Source organism: Sapajus apella, unplaced genomic scaffold (genome assembly GCF_009761245.1).
Source record: "Sapajus apella isolate SASKATOON/1434 unplaced genomic scaffold, GSC_monkey_1.0 scaffold21, whole genome shotgun sequence".
NCBI classification, from domain to species: Eukaryota; Metazoa; Chordata; class Mammalia; order Primates; family Cebidae; genus Sapajus; species Sapajus apella.
Window position 1 is genome coordinate 26,914,304 of NW_022436961.1, and position 24,183 is coordinate 26,938,486.

The 24,183-nt window shown below is 35.9% G+C and overlaps 1 protein-coding gene and 1 long non-coding RNA gene across 2 annotated transcripts in view; both read left to right on the forward strand.

Annotated features, from left to right (window-relative positions):
• The window catches only part of ADAM28 (ADAM metallopeptidase domain 28), a 65,491-nt gene that overhangs the window by 32,653 nt on the left and 8,655 nt on the right, over nt 1-24,183 (forward strand). Inside the window, 10 exon segments of the mRNA XM_032288550.1 lie at nt 1,531-1,615; nt 5,560-5,690; nt 6,746-6,923; nt 8,494-8,583; nt 12,749-12,944; nt 16,478-16,580; nt 19,728-19,887; nt 21,484-21,564; nt 21,894-21,935; nt 21,937-21,973. Of these exon segments, the coding sequence (XP_032144441.1) occupies nt 1,531-1,615; nt 5,560-5,690; nt 6,746-6,923; nt 8,494-8,583; nt 12,749-12,944; nt 16,478-16,580; nt 19,728-19,887; nt 21,484-21,564; nt 21,894-21,935; nt 21,937-21,973 (1,103 nt within the window).
• Nucleotides 22,490-24,122, forward strand: LOC116558502. Its single transcript, XR_004272028.1, has 2 exons — nt 22,490-23,113; nt 23,145-24,122. It is a non-coding gene; the product is annotated as an uncharacterized LOC116558502 (long non-coding RNA).

The following is a 24,183-nucleotide window of genomic DNA, read 5'->3' on the forward strand; positions in this document are numbered from 1 at the left end:
GAGAATACAGCAAGGCTGGTTCATTAGGGGGCCATCTTTGGAAAGCAGCTGATACAATTTCTTAACTTAGAAAGGTGAGTTATAGACTCAAGAGCCCATTCTTGTTGGGGGCACTTAGTGACTTTCCAAGGTCTCATAGCTGGTAAGTAGTGAGGGATCTGAACTCTTACCAGCCTGGCACCAGAGCCAGACAAATTGCTGAATATTCCATCACTGTACAGTAATAGTGTAGAAGGTTAAAAATAATAGATGAGATGATAAATGTATAGGTAAAAATAAATGGTGATACATGCCAAGAATAGATTCCTTGAAGAGATCAGAAAAAAATGAAAACAGATTAAAAATACAATGAAAGGAAATATTTGTTCTTCCATTTATGCAATTCAAGTCTTACCATTTATCAAAATAACAAAAGATACCTATATTTAGGTATAAGTAGGTAAAAATGGTGCATCAAAATATACTGTATTCACTTAAAAGATATACCAAAATAGGTAACTCCAAAATAAAGGAATTGTTATTTTTTGCAAATGAGCAAGTGGGGAAAATTGAAACCACAAAAATGTAGAATAAAGTGTAAATATCTTTATGATATAATTTTAAAAGAAAATACAGCTATCATAAATCTTTTAAATATGCATAATGTAAAATATATTTTTAAAATAAGTATCTGAAATCAGATTAGAGAGATAAAATCTGCAGGAAATGGAAAGTTGTATGATTTTCTAATTTTCTCATTTGACTTACATAGCAGAATTGATATTCTCTATTTTTAATATTGTTTCATGGGAAAATACAGGTTCAATTTCCCATGTAAATCATCTTCTAAGGAAATTAAAAACTTGTTGCAAACTTTGCAAATTTCTAGACACAAATAGAGCCAGAATCTTGTACAGATAGCCAAGAAACTAAAAGGAAAGAGCATGAAATTACCAAAGATTAATAGAAAAATTAAAAGGAACCAAAAAGGAAAATTAAAATTACCAAAGATAAGACACATTATCTACATAAGTGCAAATGGTTCAAAACCCTCTCCAGTATAAAAATTATGTGAATAATATAAATGATCAATAATACAAATGCTTTCAAAATGTGCCCAATCTCTAAACCTCCTGTAGCTAAAACAGTGCTAATGTAAAACAAAAGTACATGATTTAAAAATACATGAATAAAATATAAATAAAAACAAAGCATGTGTGGTAATGCTAATATCAAAAGAAGATATACACAAACATTGGGATCAAAAAAGCCTTTCTTTTTCTTCACAAGGGATCTATTTCACAATGAAAAGTGTTATAATCAGAAGTGACAGAAACTATGCAACATGATTATATCTAGGTGTTTGGATCTGAAGTGATACAAAAGCCATTCTATAGAAAAATATCTTACACAAATTCAAAAACTGAAGAAAAATATGAGAGTGATGGTTCACAGTGAGTTTTTCTGCTAACTATTAAGAGTTTTGGATGAATTGCCTATAAAAATAGAGCTAAACATAATTTGTTGTATCAACTTAATCCTTTCTTGCAGAGCCACAGAACTTTCTGGAACGACTGTGGGTCTTGCGTTTATGTCTACAATGTGCTCTCCTTATCATTCTGTTGGCATTGTTCAGGTTTGTATGATGATAAACTGTTGGTTCTATCATTTACGGTTACCAAATGCATTTTCAAAAATCTGTAGACAAGATCATGATAGTTTTTCTCCTTTAGTCTGTTGACAGGGTAAATAACATTGATTTCAAATGTTGAACTAATTTTGCATTCCAGGGTAAATGCAGCATAGTCATAATGCATTATCTTTTAAACACATTGTTTAATTCAACATGTTAATGTATCTTTAGAGTCTTTGCATCTATATTCATGAGTACTACTGATCTATAATATTATTCTCTGGTAATATGTGTTTTTAGGTTTTGTTATCATAGTAAAGTTAGCCATGAATGAGTTGTGATATGGTTCCACCTGTTTGATTTTCTGAAATATTGACGTACAATTGGTATTATTACTTTCTAAAATGTTTGATACAATACAAGGGTAAAACCATATGGAACTGGAGTTTTCTTTTGGAATGATTTTTAACTACACATTTAATTTCTTCCATTCTGTTCTATCTCTACTTGAGTGAATACTGGTAGTTCATGTCTTTAAAGAAAGCTGTTTGTTAAAGATAACAAAAATCTGTTGTTAATATCCTTTTTTATTCATTCAATATTTGCAGATTTTTTAATGACATCCTCTCTCTCTCATTCCTATTATTATTGTGTATCCTTTTTTTTTGTGGTCAGTCTGGCTAGGGGTTCTTAGTTTATTGATCTTCTTTAAAGAAAAGGCAGCATTTGATTTCATTGATTCTCTCTACATTTTTCTGCTCTCAATTTTATTGATTTCTGTTTTTATTTCCATCCTTTTGCTTATTCTGCATCAAATTTATTCTTTAATGCTATAAATTTTCCACCATGTACTGCCTATGCAAGATATTTAGATATGTGTGCCTTTATTTTTGTTTAGTTCAAAAATATTTTTTAATCTCTTCTTTGACTCATACATTTAAGTGTGCTGTAATAATTTCTATTGTTGATTTTATGTTTAATTCTGTTGGGGTTGGGAACATACTTCAAAGGATTTTAATAATTGTAGTTATTTTGAGGTTTGATCCTGGTCAGTGCCTCCTATAAACTAGAAAATAATTATCTCCTGTTGCTGAATGGTGTTTTCTATAATTGTCAATCATGTCAAGTTAATTTATTGCATTATTTGGGTCATTTAATTTTAATGGATAGAGCACATTGAAGTAACCATGTATAATTATAAATTTGCCTGTTTCTTCTTTCAATCCTCTAAGATTTTAGTTCATGTTTTTTGAAGTTCTGTTGTTAGATAGATACGTATAGTTGTATAGATAAGTCTAGTTCTTACGTCTTCTTGGAAAATTGACCCTTTCATCATGTCAGGATCCTGAAATATTTATCTGTAAAATATTCCTTGAAGTCTATTTTGTTGGATATTATGGTTATTTCAACATTTTGTGACCAATGTAGGATAATACATCCTTTATTTTTAATCTGTGTATTTCTTTATGTTTAGAGAAGATTTCTGGTAGATAGTATGTACTTGGGTTTTACTTTTTCATCAAATCTGACAGTCTTTTATTTGTTAAATTTAGATTATTTATATGTAATATAATAATTGACATTGTTGAACTAAAAATGTTCTCTCTTGGTGTTTTTTATTCCATGTAGTCTTTGGTTTTTGGCCTTAAGGAAAAATAACAGTTTTTAAAACTAATTATATTTATCTCCATTTTTAGCTTTTATTGATAACACTGTTTACAATGGTTACTTGAGGACTTAATCATACATCTCTACCCATCAGTTTACCTTGAAATAGTTGTACAATGCTGCACATGCCATGTACAGACTTGTTAAGAGTATGTCTCTAACTCTTCCTTCCCATCTACTGTGCTATTATCATATGTTTAACTTTATATCACCAAAAATACACAATACATTACTAGTTCTGCTTTAGAGATCCATCTTTCATTGCAATTTAAAATAAAAAAAATAGTTTTCATTTGCACAACAAACCCCCATGACACAGTTTACCTATGTAACAATCCTGTACCTGTACCTGTGAACTTAAAATAGATTTTTAAAAAAATTTTATATTTACCATCACATTATTGTGTTATCAGCACTTTTTACTTCTCTATAAAAATCCGAATTTCTATCTACTATTATATATTTTTTCTTTTCAAGGGCATTTTAAAACATTCCTTATAGTACAGTAAATTCTTTCAGTTTTGTTTGTCTGAGGAAGGCTTTATCTTACTTTCATTTTGAATATATTTTCACAGACCTTTGGATGTCCTGTAAGCCAAATTTACTGGTGGATTCAAGGGAAGCTATAGTTGTCTATCTGCCTTGTCCTTGTTAGTGTAAAAATGTTCTTTCCAGGTTTCTACATCCTAGGTAGAAATGGAATTAACGTTATTTTTTAGTTAGTATCTTTTGAGTCCGGATTCATAATAGGCTTCATGGATATGCAGAAATAGTAAAGTACATATTTTCAAACTTGAAATAGCTTGCCATAAAATTGGAAGAGAAACTTGCCTACTTAAAGCAATAGTTCTAACATATAGTAGGTAGCTTAGTGCTACTTTACAGAATTGAAAACAATGCTAGGAATTCATAAGAGAGGATTGTTGATGAAGATTAACATAGTCAAGAAAAGTTGCATTAAGATGGACCTCAGCCTGTAATCCCAGTATTTTGGGAGGCTGAGGCAGGTGGAACACGTGAGGCCAGGAGTTTGAGACCAGCCTGGCCAACATGGCAAAACCCCATCTCTATTAAAAATACAAAAAGGTAGCTGGGTGTGGTGGTGGGCACCTGTAATTCCAGGGACTTGGAAGGCTGAAGCAGGAGAATTGCTTCAACCCAGGAGGTGGAGGTTGCAGTGAGCAGAGATTGTGCCATTGCACTGCAGCCTGGGCAACAAGAGCAAGACATCATCTGAAAAAAAAAAAAAAAAAAAGAGATGGACCTCAAAAAGTAGGTAGGATTTAGAGGGGGAAGACAGAATGGAGGTCATTCAAGGGCATAAATCATTTAATTTAGGAAAACAGTTAAAGGAAATTCAGATACACAATCTGAAAAGTCTCTAAACACATTTTAATTTTTCTTGGGCTTTTTGTCCTGCATTTTTCCCCATTTGGAGAGGTCCAGATTGCTATCTAGGAGAGTTTACCACATTCATCTCAAAAGAATGAAAGAATATAAAGAGTGTAAGTATCGACTTCCCAACTTAGACAGTTGTGCCTTGTTTGCCAATCTTGTACTGTCCCTTATCAAACTTTACATCTAGTTCTTTGAGATGAAGCAGATAAGAGAATCAGACTTCTACAGGCGGATGTTACTGGCAGATTCTTGTCTCCTTAACCAGCAATGATTCTCCTGCGTTGTTTTATTGCTCCTGGATGATTTATAGCTGCAAGCTCTAATTTACCTGCAAGTTTGGAGTTGAGTACAAGCACCTCAAACCAGATACAATCTGGTGATCAAGCTGGCCATAGGCTGGACTTCATGCAATGGGGGAGTTTTATAACTGACTCATGTCTACTCTTGGCAATAATGGAATTGAGAAAGATACAAATAAAGCTAAGTGCTAGGTTGACAAACAATTTTAGATCCCTAATGGCCAAATGCATCAAAGACTTCTAAAAGGCAAGTCATAGGGGAAGGAGATCGATGACTTAAAAAGTTCTTATTTCTTATCATTGTAGATGTAAATTTGCCATCATCTTTCATGGAAGGAAAGCCGAAACAATTTCCTTCATTATAGGAACCTACTCACAGAGCAAAGGGCAGACCATATATACTGTGATGTGCATTCAGTTCTACTTAGTTGTGTGTGTGTGTGTGTGTGTGTGTGTGTGAGAGAGAGAGAGAGAGAGAGAGAGAGAGAGAGAAAGAGAGAGAGAGAGCGCACATGAGCAGGTAGAGTAAATGTTAAGTCCATTTGAAAATCAGAGTATCTTTTTCTTCTTTCATACCCTTAGGATCACAGTGACAATCTTCTTAGAGTTGCAGGGACAATGGCCCATGAAATGGGCCACAACTTTGGAATGTTTCATGACAACCATTCTTGCAAGTGCCCTTCTACAAGATGTGTGATGGACAAAGCACTGAGGTAAGGCTCTCTGGGGGCATGCTGTGTAGCCCTGGTTTTGATCCATAATGGGCTCTACTACTCTCTAGGTCATCTGGAACAACGTGTTCAAGTTTTTGAGTGATTAAATACATGTGCATTTGTGCCAAGCCACCTCATCTATCTGTAACATTTTTCAATAAGTAAGACATAATTTAAAAATATTGTCTCTTTGCTCTGGCGGCAATTCATCATTTTATCCTCATCTTATCTATATAAGATCTGGCTTCAGAAAAATTATTAGCATTTTTCAGGCTTTCCGTAAGTTCAGAATAGATGGTGGTCAGGAAAGGGTTTTAAAATAAAAATCTAATTAAAGAAGAAACTTCTTATAGGACAATGAAGACAGTCTATGAAAAGACATCACACGTTCCTACCCTGACTTAGGCAAAATTTTCAGGCAATCTTATATTTAAAAATCTCACAATCTTTTTTATATATTCATGTCCTCTTTTCTATTCCTACAGCTCACTCTATAAACTATTTATTTCCTCTTTTCTATTTTCATTTCCTCCTTCAGCCCATTCAAGCTAGGGTTATTCTCCAAAGCCCCTTCACATAATAGCATATGGCTGCATGCCAGTTACAGAGCTTAAGTTATCTTTCTCCTCCATTATGAATTTTAAACCTCATCTTTATATGTGGGATGAAGAGATCCTATCAGTAGGAATTCCTCTAAAGGAAAGTGAATTCTGAGACATGTAAATCAGTATTATTTTGCTACCTGTAGGACTTCACAACCCCAAAATGATCTAAGATTATCTGGAGAAGTCAGAGTCATTTTTTTTTTATTAAAAGTGGCCTGGATGCTACATTTTGAAATAAGACTATATTTTCTCATGAAGTTGCAAGTGTTTGTGTCCACACAAGTGGGTTAATTCAGGCATGGAAATGAGCTCACCATTCAGCAGTTGGCCAGTGGATTGGATTTTGTCTTTTGGGGCAGGCTGTGGGTGTAATTGTGCCAAATTTCAGATACTGCTTCCCATATGCTAAGCAGGACTGTATTCCACGTTTGTCTTTCCTTATCTTCACAGCTTCCATATACCCACAGACTTCAGCTCCTGCAGCCGTGTCAGCTATGACAAGTTTTTTCAAGATAAATTATCAAATTGCCTCTTCAATGCTCCATTGCGTACAGATATCATATCCACCCCGATTTGTGGGAACCAGTTGGTGGAAATGGGAGAGGACTGTGATTGTGGGACTTCTGAGGTATTGCCAATCACTTTCTAAAAGGATCTAGTTGTTTTTCTATCGCTAAGAAGATAAACCACTCTAAAAGAAGGTGTGGCCCACTATAACACTGTAGGTTTTTTGGTCATTTTGGATATGTCCATTTGGAGGTACTTTCCAGGAAAATCTTTTTGACCAGGAATCCTGTACTGTGAACAGACCTTGATAATATTTCTGCCAGGGTTCGGTCCTCATTCCTTTATTAAGGTCTATTTACTAACTTGGGCTTTGTGTCCTCCTCCCTCCCTTTCTGAGTGAAATACTTTAAGTTTCTTACATGACTGTGACTCACCAAGCATTGACACAGCACTGTGAGAGTGCTCAGAGTACACATAGCTTGATGGTTCAAGGTCACTGGGCTGGCAAATGGAGGTGCCAAGATGTTGTTTCAAATGTATTTGTTTCCAGCTCTGAAACCCAAGACCACTCAGCACAGGGATCTGGTGTAGCCCTTCCTGCTTTGGGACTCAGAAGTTATTACCATCAGAAGTTCTGTCCTGACCCTATTCACAGGACAGCTGGGATTTTGAATAGGACCTCTCCTTCAATGTTATTAATGCTTAATATAAGTAATATATCAAGCCTTCAGGGTATTGGCTTTCAGTAACTTTGAAGTACAGGTATTGATCGACTTACGACCTATGCAACTTACGACCATTCGACTTTACGACCACAATCGCTAGCCACGACTGCTCCGCGTCTGGCAGCGCAAACATTGCCCAGCTGGGAGTACGACAGTGCGGACCAGCTTCCGGCAGCACTACCATCTCCGTGTGCATATAGCCTACTCAACTTACGACCAAATCATGTTACGGCCGGTCTGTCGGAACCAATCGTGGTCGTAAGTCGAGCACTAGCTGTTATGATTATTTATTTGATTATGTATTTATTCACTCTATGAGAAAAAACAGTCTGTCCTGGTTGATGATTATATTTGAACTAAGGGCAATAGTTTTAAGCCTAAAATGTTATAACTCTAAAACTATTACCCTTCTAAGGGAATCTAGACAGCTGCAGAGAACATTTTTGAGGGAGGACTTTCTCCAATAGCTTGTGCAGGCAGGATTCTGAAACAAAGCAGAGAGACCAAGTCGAAGGCTTTTGCTTCAAGCACAGTTGAATTAAGTATTAAAGTTAGATAAAGAGGTATACCTTTAGTTTTTCAGTATATATTCTAGCAATTGGATTTACTGCTAGATATATACATAACTGATGAGTTGAAGGAATTATGTTCTATAATTACACAAATCTTAAGAACTATGTTTTTTCCTTCATATTTTGCCAAAAAGAAAAGGTCTTTCCTTAATATTATTGGAAACTGATTGAAGTAGTTAATAGAAAAATGATGTAAGTGGAACTGAGATAAACAGCAAACCATCAGTTGCTCCAAAATTTCAGGTTTTCTAATTTTTTTGTCTTTAATTTTGAAAAGTCATATTCAAACTTCATGAAAGTAACATGTGCCTGATGAATATATTATGTTACAAATTGGGCTGAACTGGGACCAAAAAGTAATATTGCATTTATATTTGTTTCTCATATTTTTTAGGAATGTACCAACATTTGCTGTGATGCTAAAACATGTAAAATCAAAGCAAGTTTTCAATGTGCCTTAGGAGAATGTTGTGAAAAATGCCAAGTAAGATTATTATTTTATTCTATTTTAATAATTACGATTACATTTTTGTATAACATCTCAGTGATTATGTTAACTGGATAAGTAGTACAATATTTTTCTTTCTATGAAATGATATATCTACTATTTACCAAGCACTTAGTACTTAATATACATAGCCTATTTAATCTTCCAATGACCCTTCATGTAGATATTATTTCATTTGTTTCTGAGGACAAATGCAGAGTAGAAAATGAACAAAATAATATGGCCACTATTTGTTACAGCCTGGATAAACCTGAGAACATTATGCTAAGTGAAATAAGCCAGGATAGAAAGAAAAACACTGCATATAGATCTCACTTATATGTGGAATCCAAAAATGTTGAATATATACAAACAGAGAGTAGAATCATGTTTACAAGGGTAAGGAGGCTGGGGGAACGGGGAGATGATGGCCAAAAGGGACAAAGTTACAGTTACGTAGGATGAATAAGGCTAAAGATCTAAGGTACGACATGACTATAGGTATTAATACTGTATTGTGTATCAGGAATTTGCTAAGAGAGATTTCAAGTGTTCTCACCAGACACACCCACACACACACACACCCACACACACACCCACACACCCCTATGTAAGAGACCAATACATCAATTTGACTATAGTAATCATTTAAAAAAATTTTTCATTTTTAATTTTTGTGGGCACATAGGTGTACATAGGTAGTAAGCATTTCACCATGTATACGTATATTCAATCATGCACACCTTAAATATAGACAATAAAAAATGTAAAAATAAACATGGCCACTGTTTAGTGGGATAACCCCAAGTGTGACCAGCTCCAAAGCTAATGCTAGTTACTCCTGTCTGCTGCTGTTTCTCATGCTCCATGGCTTTCTCAGGTCAAATCTCACAAAACTGATTTTATCTCTCTATAGTGATGTGTGTGGTGGAAGAGGTTTTATTCTGAGTAGTGTGGGGTGTCCCTATCTTCAATCTTTGAAGCCACTTCAGGCTGAAATTCTTCTAAATAAGACATGTCATGTTCTCTGTGGTGCTTCTCTGACTTGTCCTTCAAAGTCAAGTTTAGGATTTAACTTCCTGTTGTTGCATATCATCATTCTATATTGTGAGGGTTTGTTTGTTTCTATAATTATATCGACTGCTAAGGGCAAAGGACTGTTTCACTTTCACCTAGCACAGAATTTCACACATTTTAAATGATCTGTAACTGCAGCATGAATGTGCAGATGGCATACCAAGTTATAGGAAATATTTGGTTACTTTGTTTTTAGTGTCAGAGAGAGGAAAGAAATAGAGAAATCCAAAAGGGAGTACATTTGAGAACTTTAGTATTCAAAGAGCGTTTAGGAAATGTTATTTGTTAGAGATTATTGTACATAAAGAAGTATCCTGTTTCTTACTGCTTATTTAGGGCAATGACATGCATACATGAAACAGATAAAAATATAATGTATGATCCGATGGCCATGTTGATAGCATAATGAAATATTAAACTGTTCATGTAAACTCTCACTTGATTTTCACAATGGCCTTGTAAAGTAGATGTTTGATGAGGACAGGGATTTTCAGAAGGATTAAATCTATTTTCTAAAGTTCGGCACTTAGACACTCACAGAGCCAAGATTCAAATCCCCATGACCTAAATCTGAATTCAACTCTTTCCAAGCACATGAAGGAAACAGAAGTGGCAATTTGCATTGAAGAGGTCAGAGGAGCCTTGGTGGGAAAAAGGGCTTTCAAACGGACTTTTAAAAATTTTAGACAAAAGAGATTTAGTCACACAAGAAAAGAATTTCCAAATGAGAGCACAGAAACAGCAAAGACATAAGAGAAGATACAAGGCATGGTTTGTGTGATATCTGGTTAGAAATTGTCTAGCTGGAGCCATGGGTTGAATTTGGAGGCTCTCACAGCCTTGCACTGAAATTTGGATTGGATTCTATCACTGGTCCTAAGATATTCTAAGTTATTTAATGCAGTGAAAACCTATCTGCTTCTGTTAGAAAGGGGAAAAAGCAAACATGCTTTCTCAGTTTTGCAGGAATTGCAGAATTTGTTTTACTAAGGTTTCTCAGAATTAACTCCAGATGGATTAAAGACTTAAACATAAGACCTAACACGATAAAAACCCTAGAAGAAAATCTAGGCAAAATCATTCAGGACATACGTGTAGGCAAGGACTTCATGAGCAAAACACCAAAAGCATTGACAACAAAAGCCAAAATAGACAAATGGGACCTAATCAAACTCCACAGCTTCTGCACAGCAAAAGAAACAGTCATTAGAGTGAATCGGCAACCAACAGAATGGGAAAAAAATTTTGCAGTTTACCCATCTGACAAAGGGCTGATATCCAGAATTTACAAAGAACTAAAACAGATTTACAAGAAAAAAACTAACAAACCCATTCAAAAGCTGGCAAAGGATATGAACAGATACTTTACAAAAGAAGACATACGTGAGGCCAACAAACATATGAAAAAATGCTCATCATCACTGGTCATCAGAGAAATGCAAATCAAAACAACATTGAGATACCATCTCGCGCCAGTTAGAATGGCGATCATTAAAAAATCTGGAGACAACAGATGCTGGAGAGGATGTGGAGAAATAGGAACACTTTTCCACTGTTTGTGGGAGTGTAAATTAGTTCAACCATTGTGGAAGACAGTGTGGCGATTCCTCAAGGACCTAGAAATAGAAATTCCATTTGACCCAGCAATCCCATCACTGGGTATATATCCAAAGGATTATAAATCGTTCTACTATAAGGACACATGCACACGAATGTTCATTGCAGCACTGTTTACAATAGCAAAGACCTGGAACCAACCCAAATGCCCATCGACGATAGACTGGACAGGGAAAATGTGGCACATATACACCATGGAATATTATGCAGCCATCAGAAACGATGAGTTTGTGTCCTTTGTAGGGACATGGATGAACCTGGAAACCATCATTCTCAGCAAACTGACACAAGAGCAGAAGATCGAACACCACATGTTCTCACTCATAGGCGGGTGTTGAACAATGAGAACACATGGACACAGGGAGGGGAGCACTACACACTGGGGTCAGTTGGGGGGAAATAGGGGAGGGATGGTGGGTGGTGGGGAGCTGGGGAGAGATATCATGGGGAGAAATGCCAGATGTAGGTGATGGGGAGGAAGGCAGCAAATCACACTGCCACATGTGTACCTATGCAACAATCTTGCATGTTCTTCACATGTACCCCCAAACCTAAAATGCAATAAAATAAATAAATGGGAAAAAAGAGTAAGATTTGCAGTAATTGATTACAACCGAGTTAACATATCAAGTAAATATTTGGTTATTTCTCCCTCATGATAAGTCATTCTATGGAAGAAGTTAGCTGAAAGGAAATAGCTCAACCTACAATAAAAGGAATTAAGGATTAGGAAACTCAAGGCCTGGGGAAGTCTGATCCTGTTGATGTGGTGTTTGTAAGCTTATCTCCTTAAATACCAAAGATCCACTTTACCAGTAAATCTCTGAAGTTGCAGACTTAAACTTCCTTGGAGTTCGTGACAGAGATGCATTCAACAAAGGGAGAAATAACTCCCTTCTTTATATCTAAGTTGTTGCTTGTTTTTTTCCTGTACTTTTCTACATTATGTTTCTTTAGTGTTTGTAGTACAAATTCAGAAATATTGATTGCTTAAAAACTTAGGGCATAGGCTGGGCGTGGTGGCTCATGCCTGTAATCCCAGCACTTTGGGAGGCTGGGGCAGGAGGATCACGAGGTCAGGAGTTCAAGACCAGCCTGGCCAACATGGTGAAACCCCATCTCTACTAAAAATACAAAAATTAGCTTGGCGTGGTGGTGTGCACCTGTAATCCTAGCTACTTGGGAGGCTGAAGCAGAAGAATCGTTAATAGTTTGAATCCAGGAGTGGAGGTTGCAGTTAGCTGAGATCACACTGCTGCACTCCATCCTAGGTGACACACACAACTTAGGTTGAAGTGATGTAACAGAGAACGGCTTTAATTTATAATAACAATGTAAACTGAAATGAAATCACACCTCCAACTAGCATGCCCCAAAAGGCCAGAATGGAAAATATCATGTGTTGATTTGAGATATTAGGATAAAGCAGGTAGGAAAGAAAAAGCCTTCTATGTTTGTTTTTCCACAGTTTAAAAAGGCTGGGATGGTGTGCAGACAAGCAAGAGATGAGTGCGACCTGCCTGAAATGTGTGATGGTAAATCTGGTAATTGTCCTGATGATAGATTCCAAGTCAATGGCTTCCCTTGCCATCAGGGGAAGGGCTACTGCTTGATGGGGGCATGTCCCACACTGCAGGAGCAGTGCACTGAGCTGTGGGGACCAGGTAGGAGGACAAATCCTTTCCTCTGTGCATGTGTGAAGAAAAATCATTTCAGATGACAGTGTTTAATCATGGCCAAAGGACCATTATGTCCTATCCTTCTTAGACACTTTGAACTCAAAATCATGGAATGGTTTTAAGACTTGAGGTTGGTTTTAGGGTTGCCAGATTTACCAAATAAAAATAAGGATGGCTCAGTTAAATTTTAATTTCAAATTAATGACAACTTTTTGTCTTAGCTTCAGCATGTCCCATGCAATATTTGAGGTGTGATTATACTAATATAAATTATTTATTTATTTGAAATTCAGATTACACTTGGTGTCCTTTTTATTCTTTTAAATCTGGCAACTCTAACTAAGATCGTAAACCCTTAGAAATCTCTGTCTCTCTCTCTCTCTCTCTCTCTTTCTCTCTCTCTCTCTCTCTGTGTGTGTGTGTGTGTGTGTGTGTGTAGGGGTGGAAGAAGTACTGGGGGATGGGACAGAAACGAGGGAAGGTGGAAAAAAGAACAACTCTGGAAATGCAGAAGGGCAATCAAGAAAACATAAAGTCCTTAAATGCTCACTTTGTCCATAACACCAAAATTTTAGAGACCATATTCTTTAATTTCACCAAGAAGAAAACTTGAAAAATAAAAGTTTAACTTAAAGAGATACCTGAAAATGTGAACAGCAATTTAAATAGCATTAAATAACTTTAGTAGAAAGGCAACTTTAGATCATATACATTTCTTGCTTATTTGTGACATATAAAAAAGTTGAACACATAGAAGTAGAAAGTAGAATGTTTGTTTCCAGGGGGTGACAGGGAGGAGGTAGGGAGATGTTGGTCAAAGGGCACAAAATTTAATTTGGAAAAAAAAAAAAAAGGCAAGTTTTGTTTTTTTAAAAAAAAAACAGTTATTTGGACTTTCTGGATATGATGTGTATTGTGTATATGTATTTTCTTGACATACCCCCTTCCTAATAGTTTCAGATTCCCATTTAAATGACTGAAACAATATTTTAAAATAGAGAAAATCTACATATTCCTAAAAACATTTGAAAGGGACATGGCATACCAGAAACTTTTCATAATTCCTGAAAATACAGCTAAGCCAAGATTGAGAAAATCAACAAAAATTCCTGACTTACAATGCACTGTGAAAACAAGGAACCTGGGAAATTAATAGACACAGCCCTAGAAAAACCTCCCTGTAAACTCCTCAGTCTTTGACTGCGGTGGGTTAAGAGACAATTTGAGGAGCAAAGCTCAATACCATTAGTATGTCAGGAAGCTCGCTGGCGTCCTGGAAGCAGGCCTCAGGAATCCTGCTTCCACTTCGTGAGTGTGCAAGGTTAAAGAAGGAAACAAAACTGACTTTACTGGTTAAGAAGTTAATGCTTACTTGGCTAACTTCAATACAAGGCAAAAACCAGGAGAAAAAAATCTTTAGCACAGAGGTGAAGTTCTGAGCATCACCTTTATTATCTTGCAGGAAATATTAACTGCAAACAATATTAAGTATTACCTCCCTTTGTCAGACTCTATGATTAGCCTCCTCCGCAAGTCTGTAAACTTGCTGAGACAGGGACATTCTCTGTGCTGCTCATAGCTGTATCCTCAGTGCTTCCTAGCACAGTACCTGGCTTTAGTAAAAAGCTCAAAACTGTCTACTGAATTAACATGGACCATCTTTATCTGATCATGAAATGGAGAAAACCTCTTCGATCATGCATTTAAAGACCGCCATTATAAAAGGCCAGAGAAATCCATTTACCTAAATAAAATTCCAAATTTTACAATTCACAGAGAATTATGCACTTATTTTAAATTAATCTGGAAAGTCTGAAAAGTCTTGTAACTTTGTAAGTAATTTAAAAATAATTCTTTTTGACATCAAATCATTCCTAAAAATCAGTTGTAATTCCAAGTCTTGAAAATATGGCTATGGCATAAGCAGGCCTTTCATCATGGAGAAGAAATAAAAATATGTCACAGAAATTAAAATCATTTTAACTGTCCAGCAATATACAAAACCTGAATGAAAACAAGCTAATCTTCTATATTTGCCAACTGGCAAAAGTTGGCTACAGATGTTAATGTTCAATGTCAGTGAAAACGTGACCAAACAACTCCCTTCATATACTGCTAGTAAATATACAAATTAGCATAATCTTTACAGAGAGAAAAATGCATACACAAAATTTTAAAAAAATTTTGTACTCCATCTCCTAGCAATTGTACTCAGAAAGAATTTATTTATGAGGATTTTTCAGCAGCATTTTTTAATGATAGTGGGTAATTGAAAAACATCTCAAAATCCAAAAAAATAAGCATTAATACATTAAACTATATTAATTCAATGCAATTCTTACAGCTGTGATGCTTTAGACAATTTAATGCCTAGGGAAAGGACAGGTATATTTTTAACTGGCAAGAAATAAGTTATAAAATAGCATGATGCCATATATATAAAAGATACATTCTCCAATATTAGCAGCAATAACTCTGAAGTCTCAGATTAGCAATATAATGCTTTTCCCTGATTATTCATGACTAATGATTCTTTTATTCTGTGTAGATATTGTATAATAAAAATGTATAAATTTTACTAAAATACAAATCAAAAAAATGGTAACAAAACATTTTATTATCTTGCACATTGAAACGTGAAATTAACTTAAAATATTTTGAGTTTACAAGTCATCATAACAGGTTTAAAGTATTTGTTAAAAACAATAAACTATCTTCATAGGTATTTGCTTATTTTTCACTTAGTTTGCTATTTGTCAAAGCCTAGATTCAAATTTTCCAGATGTTTAAGACAGAGTTACTTACTGATCTTTAAGAGGGGCACTTCAGCACAGAGAAGCAGCATAGGTCTCTCTGTGTGACTCAATAGGATTCTTTTTCCTTATTAATAAATTGAGAATAGCAATAAAAATGGTTAGTATTTGTCAACCGTGTACTGCTGACCACATACTGTTCTCAGTAGTTCGCCTGTATTAAATGATTTAATCTTCAAAACAACTCTTTGAGGTAGGTACTATTATATATATGTGCATATACACATTTATTTATGTGTAAATATAAGGTTAAATATACATTCATAATTATATATACTTATCCTTATTTTACAGATTAGAAAACTCAGGGGTTAAGGCATTGCCCATATTCACACAACTACTCAGTCTTGCTTAAAGCCTGAGCTCTTAACCAATGTGATTTGTCTGATCGAGATCTGAGGAAGATACCTGAGACATGAAATGTGGGATGCTTATTTTTGTACCTGGCACATAGTAGGAGTTTATTGTGGAATAATAGATGACTTAAAAGACCATTTATTTACAATTCAACCCAGCTCATTTGATACCAAATTACTGCAGCCTGTGTTTCTAGGAGTGGCCAATGAAAGTATTATAGTATTTTTCTTGTTTTGTATTTTATAAATCCTTTGCCAGTACTGAATTTTAAAAATCTCTTTTCTTTTCAAATATCTCTTGAATCTAAAAATCTATTTTCTTTTCCCTACTGACTGTGCTTGGTCCCAGGAGCTGAGGTTGCAGATAAGTCATGTTACAGCAGGAATGAAGACGGGTCAAAGTACGGGTACTGTCGCAAGGTGGACGGCACACCCGTTTCCTGCAAAGCAAAGTAAGTGGCCTTTTCTGAACCTTTCTGCTTCACAGACTAAAGCAATGGTACACTTCCAGCTACACATTCTGATTTATTCCAGGTAAAGGGAAAGTGAAATAGGTCATCAATCATTTGACAAACATTTATTGAGTAACTTCTATACGTCGTGTTGTGGGCTAGTTACTGAGTCTAAAAAGATAAGTAAGAAATGGGTTCTTTCTTCAAGTACCTCATGGTGGGTGCTTCAGATGACACCAAGCACAGTCATTGTTGAACAGAATGAATGGCTGTGAAAGAACATGCAACAAAGAATGGGTCTGGTTAGAAATGTGTCCAGGAAACATAGGCATGGGCAAAGATTTCATGACTAAAACACCAAAAGCAATGGCAACAAAAGCCAAAATTGACCAAAGGGATCTATTTAAACTAAAAAGCTTCTGTAAAGCATTCATCAGAGTAAACAGGCAACCTACAGAATAGGAGAAAATCTTTGCAATTTAGTCATCTGACAAAGGGCTAATATCCAGAATCTACAAAGAACTTAAACAAATTTACAGGAAAAAACAACCCCATCAAAAAGTGGGTGAAGGATATGAACAGATATTTTTCAAAAGAAGACTTTTATGTAGCCAACAAACATGAAAAAAAGCTTATCATCACTGGTCATTACATAAATGCAAATTAAAACCACACTGAGATTCCATCTCACACCAGTTAGAATGGCAATAATTAAAAAGTCAGGAAACAACAAATGCTGGAGAGGATGTGGAAAAATAGGAATGCTTTTACACTGTTGGTAGGAGTATAAATTACTTCAACCATGTGGAAGACAGTGTGATGATTCTTCAAGGATCTAGAGCTAGAAACACAATTTGATCTAGCAATCCCACTACTGAGTATATACCCTGAAGATTACAAATCATTCTACTATAAAGATACATGCACAAGTATGTTTAGTGCAGCATTCTTTACAATAACAGAAACTTGGAACCAACCCAAATACCCATCAATGAGACTGGATAAAAAAGAAATGTGGCACATATACATAATGGAATATTATGCAGCCATGTCCTTTGCAGAGACATGGATGAAACTGGAAACCATCATTATCAGCAAACTAACACAAGAACAGAAAAGCAAACATCCCATGTTCTCACTCCTAAGTGGGAGTTAAACAATGAGAATGCATGGACACAGAGAGGGGAACATCACACACTGGGGCCTTTTGAGGGGTGGGGGCTAGGGGAGGGTAACATTAGGATGTTACCTAATGTAGATGACAGGTTGATGGGTGCAGCATATCACCATGGCACATGTGTACCTATGTAACAAACCTGCACATTCTGCACAGGTACCCCAGAGCTTAAGGTATAATAATAATACAAGAACTTATTCATGTAACCAAATACAACCTGTAACCTAAGAACCTGGAAAAATAAAAAAGATTTTAAAAATTGTCCAGGGATTTCCCAGTATAAATGAGATGCTTTCCCAAGCAAATGCTTTTCCTTATATGTTTCAGAGTAAAAATATGTATCTACCCACAGGAATAACAGATGCAATGCTTGAAGAGTAGAATTACATAAAGAAAAAATACAGTAAGAGAAAATATTGACAATGCATCTAAAAAGTTTGTTAGTTTCAGTACTGACATCTGGAAAGCACTATAGAACAGCATACCAGATGGACTTTAGATTTCTCTATGGTTTATTTTTAATTCTGCAATTTTAAGATGGGTTTTAAAATTCAATTATAGTAGATTAAACCTTTGTACCCGCTCTAAATTTTACCCATAAAAAGTAATTTATAACAAGAAGTTGTACAAGATCACTATTTCCCAAAGTTTGTCTATCGGACACGAATTTCACTGTATGACTGATATTACCAAACTATACTTTGGATACAGGGTTATCTCTTGGAGGAATCTGTGCCTAGACAACAACCATTATTGCCGGTCTTGTGGTTTCTTTTTTTGTAGGATATCAGGTCAGATTCAAAAGAGGAAATCATGTGAAAGGCAGTAGGGAAGGGCCAGAGGAAAGGTAATGTGTAGGTGGTGAACGGGAAGACAGTGGCTCTTGCTATCTTTCCTCTGCAGCCTGTGCACACACCATTGTCCTATGTAACTTTTTGCGTGAGCATTACATAGTTTCTGCAACTAGTGGCTCAAGCAGTTCCTTCACCCAACAAACTGCCCTCCTAGTCACTCTCTAATAGTCATCAGCTACAGGGGAGAGTTAGCCTGAAATTCCCTGTGCCCTAAAGCCATCCTTTATGGCTTTACCTAAATGATTCAAGAAAAGCACACTCTCATGTTTTAGAGAGAACATATGCTTTTCTCCCCTTCTGAAACATATTTTCTACAGCCGAGAGGTATAAAAAAATCTGATTCCATCACTTTCAGGATACTTTCTCATAGCCCTCTTCTGAATTCTGCATAAACTAATTGACTTCGATTTTATTGTCTTTTAGTCCTGCTGGCAGTAAATTAATGGCTTGATTGAGTGCTGAGCAGTTTAATCGGCAGCTTCAGGAAGACAGTTCCTTTAGTAACTCCACCTTATGCCTTGCAGTGTCAAGAGAGGCTCAGCTTTGTACTGACAGAACTATAGTGGAGAGCTGGGCTTTTGTTTGGGGGAATTATTCTGCAGCCAGTTATAGAAGTAAGTGAGTAACCTGTCTGAAGCAAGAAGGACACTGATTTCTCAGATGCCCTCCATGATGTTAGGAATCCACATTTTACCTTCTAACTCCATCATCCACATGACCTCCATTTCCAAGTGTTTCAGTCGTGATGACTTCTCCAGCTATCACACTCCAATCAGCAAAAATAGACAGCACTGAGAAATAGAAGATACTTCTTCATTTAAGACTACCCTCTAGAATTGGTGCTTAAGATTCTGTTTTCCTCTCATGGGCCACTAGTTAGGAAACTGACAAAAATTAGGCATACGGGGATCTGGGTGATGCTGTTTATTTGAGCAATAATGTATTGTGCTAACATTTGGGTATCCTATTACTGAAAAATAAGAGAAAATGAGTATAAAGTACAATTAAAAATCTCTGCTACTGGGAAAAAAATACTATCAGTTAAATATCCATAGTCCTAGAGATTTATATAAAATGCAATTTGAATCCTGCAATAAATTTTGGCCTTTTCCTCAGTGATACCATGTGTGGGAAGTTGTTCTGTCAAGGTGGGTCAGATAATGTGCCCTGGAAGGGACGGATAGTGACTTTCCTGACATGTAAAACATTTGATCCTGAAGACACAAGTCAAGAAATAGGCATGGTGACCAATGGAACTAAGTGTGGCCATAACAAGGTAAGTTGAAATGTGGCTTTCACTCAAAGTAGTATTTTTTGCTTTGATGTGTTTTGTTGTTTTGTCTCTCAGTTATTCACTACCTGCCTTGCTTCCCAATTTTGGGGCTCACCATGCCTTAATAGAACCCATAGATATTTGAATTTGAAACATTGAGAAATAAAAATGTCACAGAACCTAGTAAGTAGTAGCAATAAGCATTGATAGTAACATTCTCAAACACCGTGGTGAAATTTGGAAGTAACTGACTCTCATTGTTATGATTTCAAGAAGAGTATCATATTGTCACACTGTTAACACAGGGTAGCATTCATTTAACTTTCATAGACGAAGTCTGGAAACTCAAAGTGCCAGGGTATGTGATACCAAGCTTCATTTAACAGATTTGTACATCATTAATAATATAATGAACTTAATCTTAATAATAATATAATAATGTAATGAACTTAATCTCAAGTAAAAGTACTTTTTAGCCAAGAGCCAACCAACCCACAAACTTTGACAATGAGGAGGTTTGTCTCTTATAAGAGATTAGAATTACCCTATTTATTTTACTAAGATATCCACATGACCAAAAAGTTCCCCTGATTATTCACTGTGGTAGAGCCAATCCTAAAAATATTATCTATTTGCTTAAACTGTTTGGCTATTTAAAGGTAAATTTATTCAACGATGGGTCCAAAATTTTCTGAGTGGTTTAGTGTGGGTATTGCTCACACAGTTTTAAAAAGTAAATATAAAAAGATGAATGAGATTGACGTGGCCTCTGAGCCCCTGGAGCTGAGAATAAACATTTAGAAAAGTTTATAAATCTGCTAATTTGACATTAAACATTAGGTCTTACCTATAAGAATTACCCACAGTATTTAAACTTCTTCCTTTTCCCAGTTTTTCCTGAAATACGTGACAGCATCAAGGCAAAAACCTTTACATAAAATATAATCTTTAATTGGGTTTTCCAGGTTTCAGATAATAATTTCCTTATGTTTTCTAGTGCTGAAGCATTTAAAGACATTGAGATATTATCACATGACCTGGCCTGAGTACTGTAGTGCTTGGGCCGTAAGGGAGGAAGGTACTGGGAGTAGGGCAGAATGAGGTTTTCCTGCTAATCTAAGTGCAAAAGACACGCTGTAAGTTCTGAAACTATCTTTTCCTAAGCTCCCTGAATCTTATGACATTTTAGGTCAGTCATAATAAAGCTAAAGGAATGTTTTCAGCATTAAATGTTGAGAATTACTAAGTTTGTTCAACCCTTCAGTAGCATGATTCATTAAGTATGCCACTCATGTTGGCATTAAGATCATCTTATTATTGCTCATACCTTAACTTTGTGTATAGTCATTGCTTCTGGGATATAGAGTTGTTGTGATCTTTAAAAATACATAAATGCTTACATAGTTTATCGATCTTTTTGGGTTGGTTTAACAAAGAGTATACCATGAGCAACAAATACCATCTCCATTTCCCTTCCTCTGCAACAGCCTCCTGGGCAAAGCCACCTTAAACGACATCTGCTAGCTCTTCACACAGACCTCAACTTTCTCACCTACATTCAGAGAGGATTCAGCTTCATGTTTTCTACATCACTTTCAGGTTTGCATTAATGCAGAATGTGTGGATATCGAGAAAGCCTACAAATCAACCAACTGCTCATCTAACTGCAAAGGACATGCTGTAAGTTCTGAAAATATGTTTCCCTAAGCTCTCTGAATCTTACGACATTTTAGCTCAGTCATAATAAAACTAAATGAATGTTTTCAGCATTAAATCATGAGAATTACTAAGTCTGTCCAACTATTTAGTAGCATGGTTCAAGGAGAAGCTTCTTCTGAGAATCATTTATGAAATGCCTCTCATTCATTCATACTTTTATAGATAGATGGAAGCCTGGAGATTGGAAATGGAGTTATTCCTGTTTTCGATTGAACTTTATTATGGATGATAAGGGCCTTGAGTTTGTAGTCAGTCTAGCAGGGACACTAACGGGATCATTGCTCCCCTAGGTGTGTGACCATGAGCTCCAATGTCAATGTGAGGAAGGATGGAGCCCCCCCCAACTGTGATGATTCCTCAGTTGTCTTCCGTAGGTAACATTACACATCTAACCTGAGAAAATTGCTCTCCTTTTCCAAGCCTTTATTTTATGAGATTCCATTGCTTCTTTTCTCTCTTCTCGAAATTTCTGTTCTGTAGATATTGAATCCACAATATTCATCCCTCAGATTTCCTTAACACCTTTTAATTATATTTTCCATGCCGTTATTTTCACTGCACATGCAAAAAATTTTCCTCAATGTTTATATTTGCAATGTTATTTTGATTTCCCAAATTTTCTTACTTTCGGATTGTTCCGTTTTCATAGCAGCCTCAACTTAATGGAAAATGTAATATTCTCATAAAACTCCCTATGAGGCGGGGTGAGGTGCATCACCTGTAATCCCAGCACTTAGGGAGGCCAAGGCAGGTGGATCACAAGGTCAGGAGTTTGAGACTATCCTGGCCAACATGAGGAAACCCTGTCTCTACTAAAAATATAATAATTAGCTGGGAATGGTGGTATGTGCATGTAGTCTCTGCTACTCAGGAGGCTGAAGCAGGAGAATCGCTTGAACCCGGGAGGTGGAGGTCGCAGTGAGCCAAGATGGCACCAGTACACTCCAGCCTGGCGACTGAGCGACTCATCTCAAAACAAACAAACAAAAAACACAACTATGACTATGATTATTTTTGTACATTCAATTCTATTCTTTGAATTACCTGTTTCTTTTGAGTTGGGTTGTCCTGTTCTATCACCACGCCACTTGTATTCTGTTGTACTAGTTTTCTCCAGGATATGTGATCCTTAGTTGAATATGGAATTGGTTGAGAGGGATTAGTTCACATGGGTTTTCTCTGCATTTTTGTGTGTTATTGTACCTACAGATACTTCTCTTGAGAGGGGGAATCTGACTGGGAGCTCTATGGGCAGGTAGGCATGTCTGCCTATAGGTCTTCAGGGTGGGAAAGAGCCAGAGTGGGACTCACTTCCAATTTTTATGATGAGAAGGGAGCTTGTCCTCACATTTTTTTCCTGAGAGAGCTGCTTTCCTCACCGTTTTCTCCTTGACTTTCCTCTCTCTGTCTGATATAGTGTAGGTAAGTAGAATAAGCCTCTGACCTCATTTCATGTTCCTGCATCCTCTGATTGCAGAAACTGAGAGAAATTCTTAGGTTTTGTCTGCAGGTGATGAATCAACCTTGTTCTATATACACAGGAGATTAAGTAGATATGAGAGAGATGTGTCCCAAATTCAGATTGTTAAGAGTTTCCAAGAGAGAATAACATTTGTTTCTGATGTTTAGGCTATATTTATTCTGTTCCCATCCACATAAATCCCTTAGCCACCACACCCACCTATGTTTGTACTTTTAGTGGAGTTAGGGTTTCATCATGTTGGCCAGGCTGATCTCAAAGTTTTGACCTCAGGTGATCTGCCAGACTCAGCCTTCCCAAGTGCTGCAGTTACAGGTGTGAGCCACCTTATTTCTTAACATATGTGGAGATGTTATAATTATTGTTAAATTAATACTTAGCATAATTACAAAGCTATCAGGGAAATACTGTGTTAAGAGTATGTTGAAATATTTGTATTCTGTCTGTGCACACATATGAAAATACTTCCTTAGTTATTAAAATGATTCCCCTTTACTCTGTTAATACTGCAAAATAAATCATTTGGTTTGTGATCACTGATTTAACTTTGCAACCTTTGAATAAATCGAACTAGAAATAATATCTATTTTATATGTTGGTGGATAAGTTTCACTCTCATTTTATATTCTTGGGTGATACTGGAATGTGATTTTTTTCCTATTGAAAAAATTGCTGAATTTTGGTATCAAGGTTATGCTAGTCATATAAAATGCATTGGAGAGTGTTCATTTATTTATATTATCTGGAAGAATTTGTATTGTTTGCTCTTATTTTATATTCATCAGTGATATTAGACTGAGTTTTTCATACTTGTGTTCTATAGTATTCTCCAGATATTTTGTGTATCAAGTTTATTAATTGTCTGATATATAAATTAATCCTAATATTTTGTTTGTTCTACCAATTACTGTGCTAGGAATGTTAAAATTCTCCCACTATAATTGTGAATTTGATCAGTACTTCTGGCTCTGTCAGCACTTAGATACTTTGAGAGCATGTTATTATGTACATACAAGATTAAAATGTTGCATCTACCAAATTATTGAACAGTATATCCTTATAAAACGGTTCTGTGTATCTCTAGTATCTTCTTGCGTTTT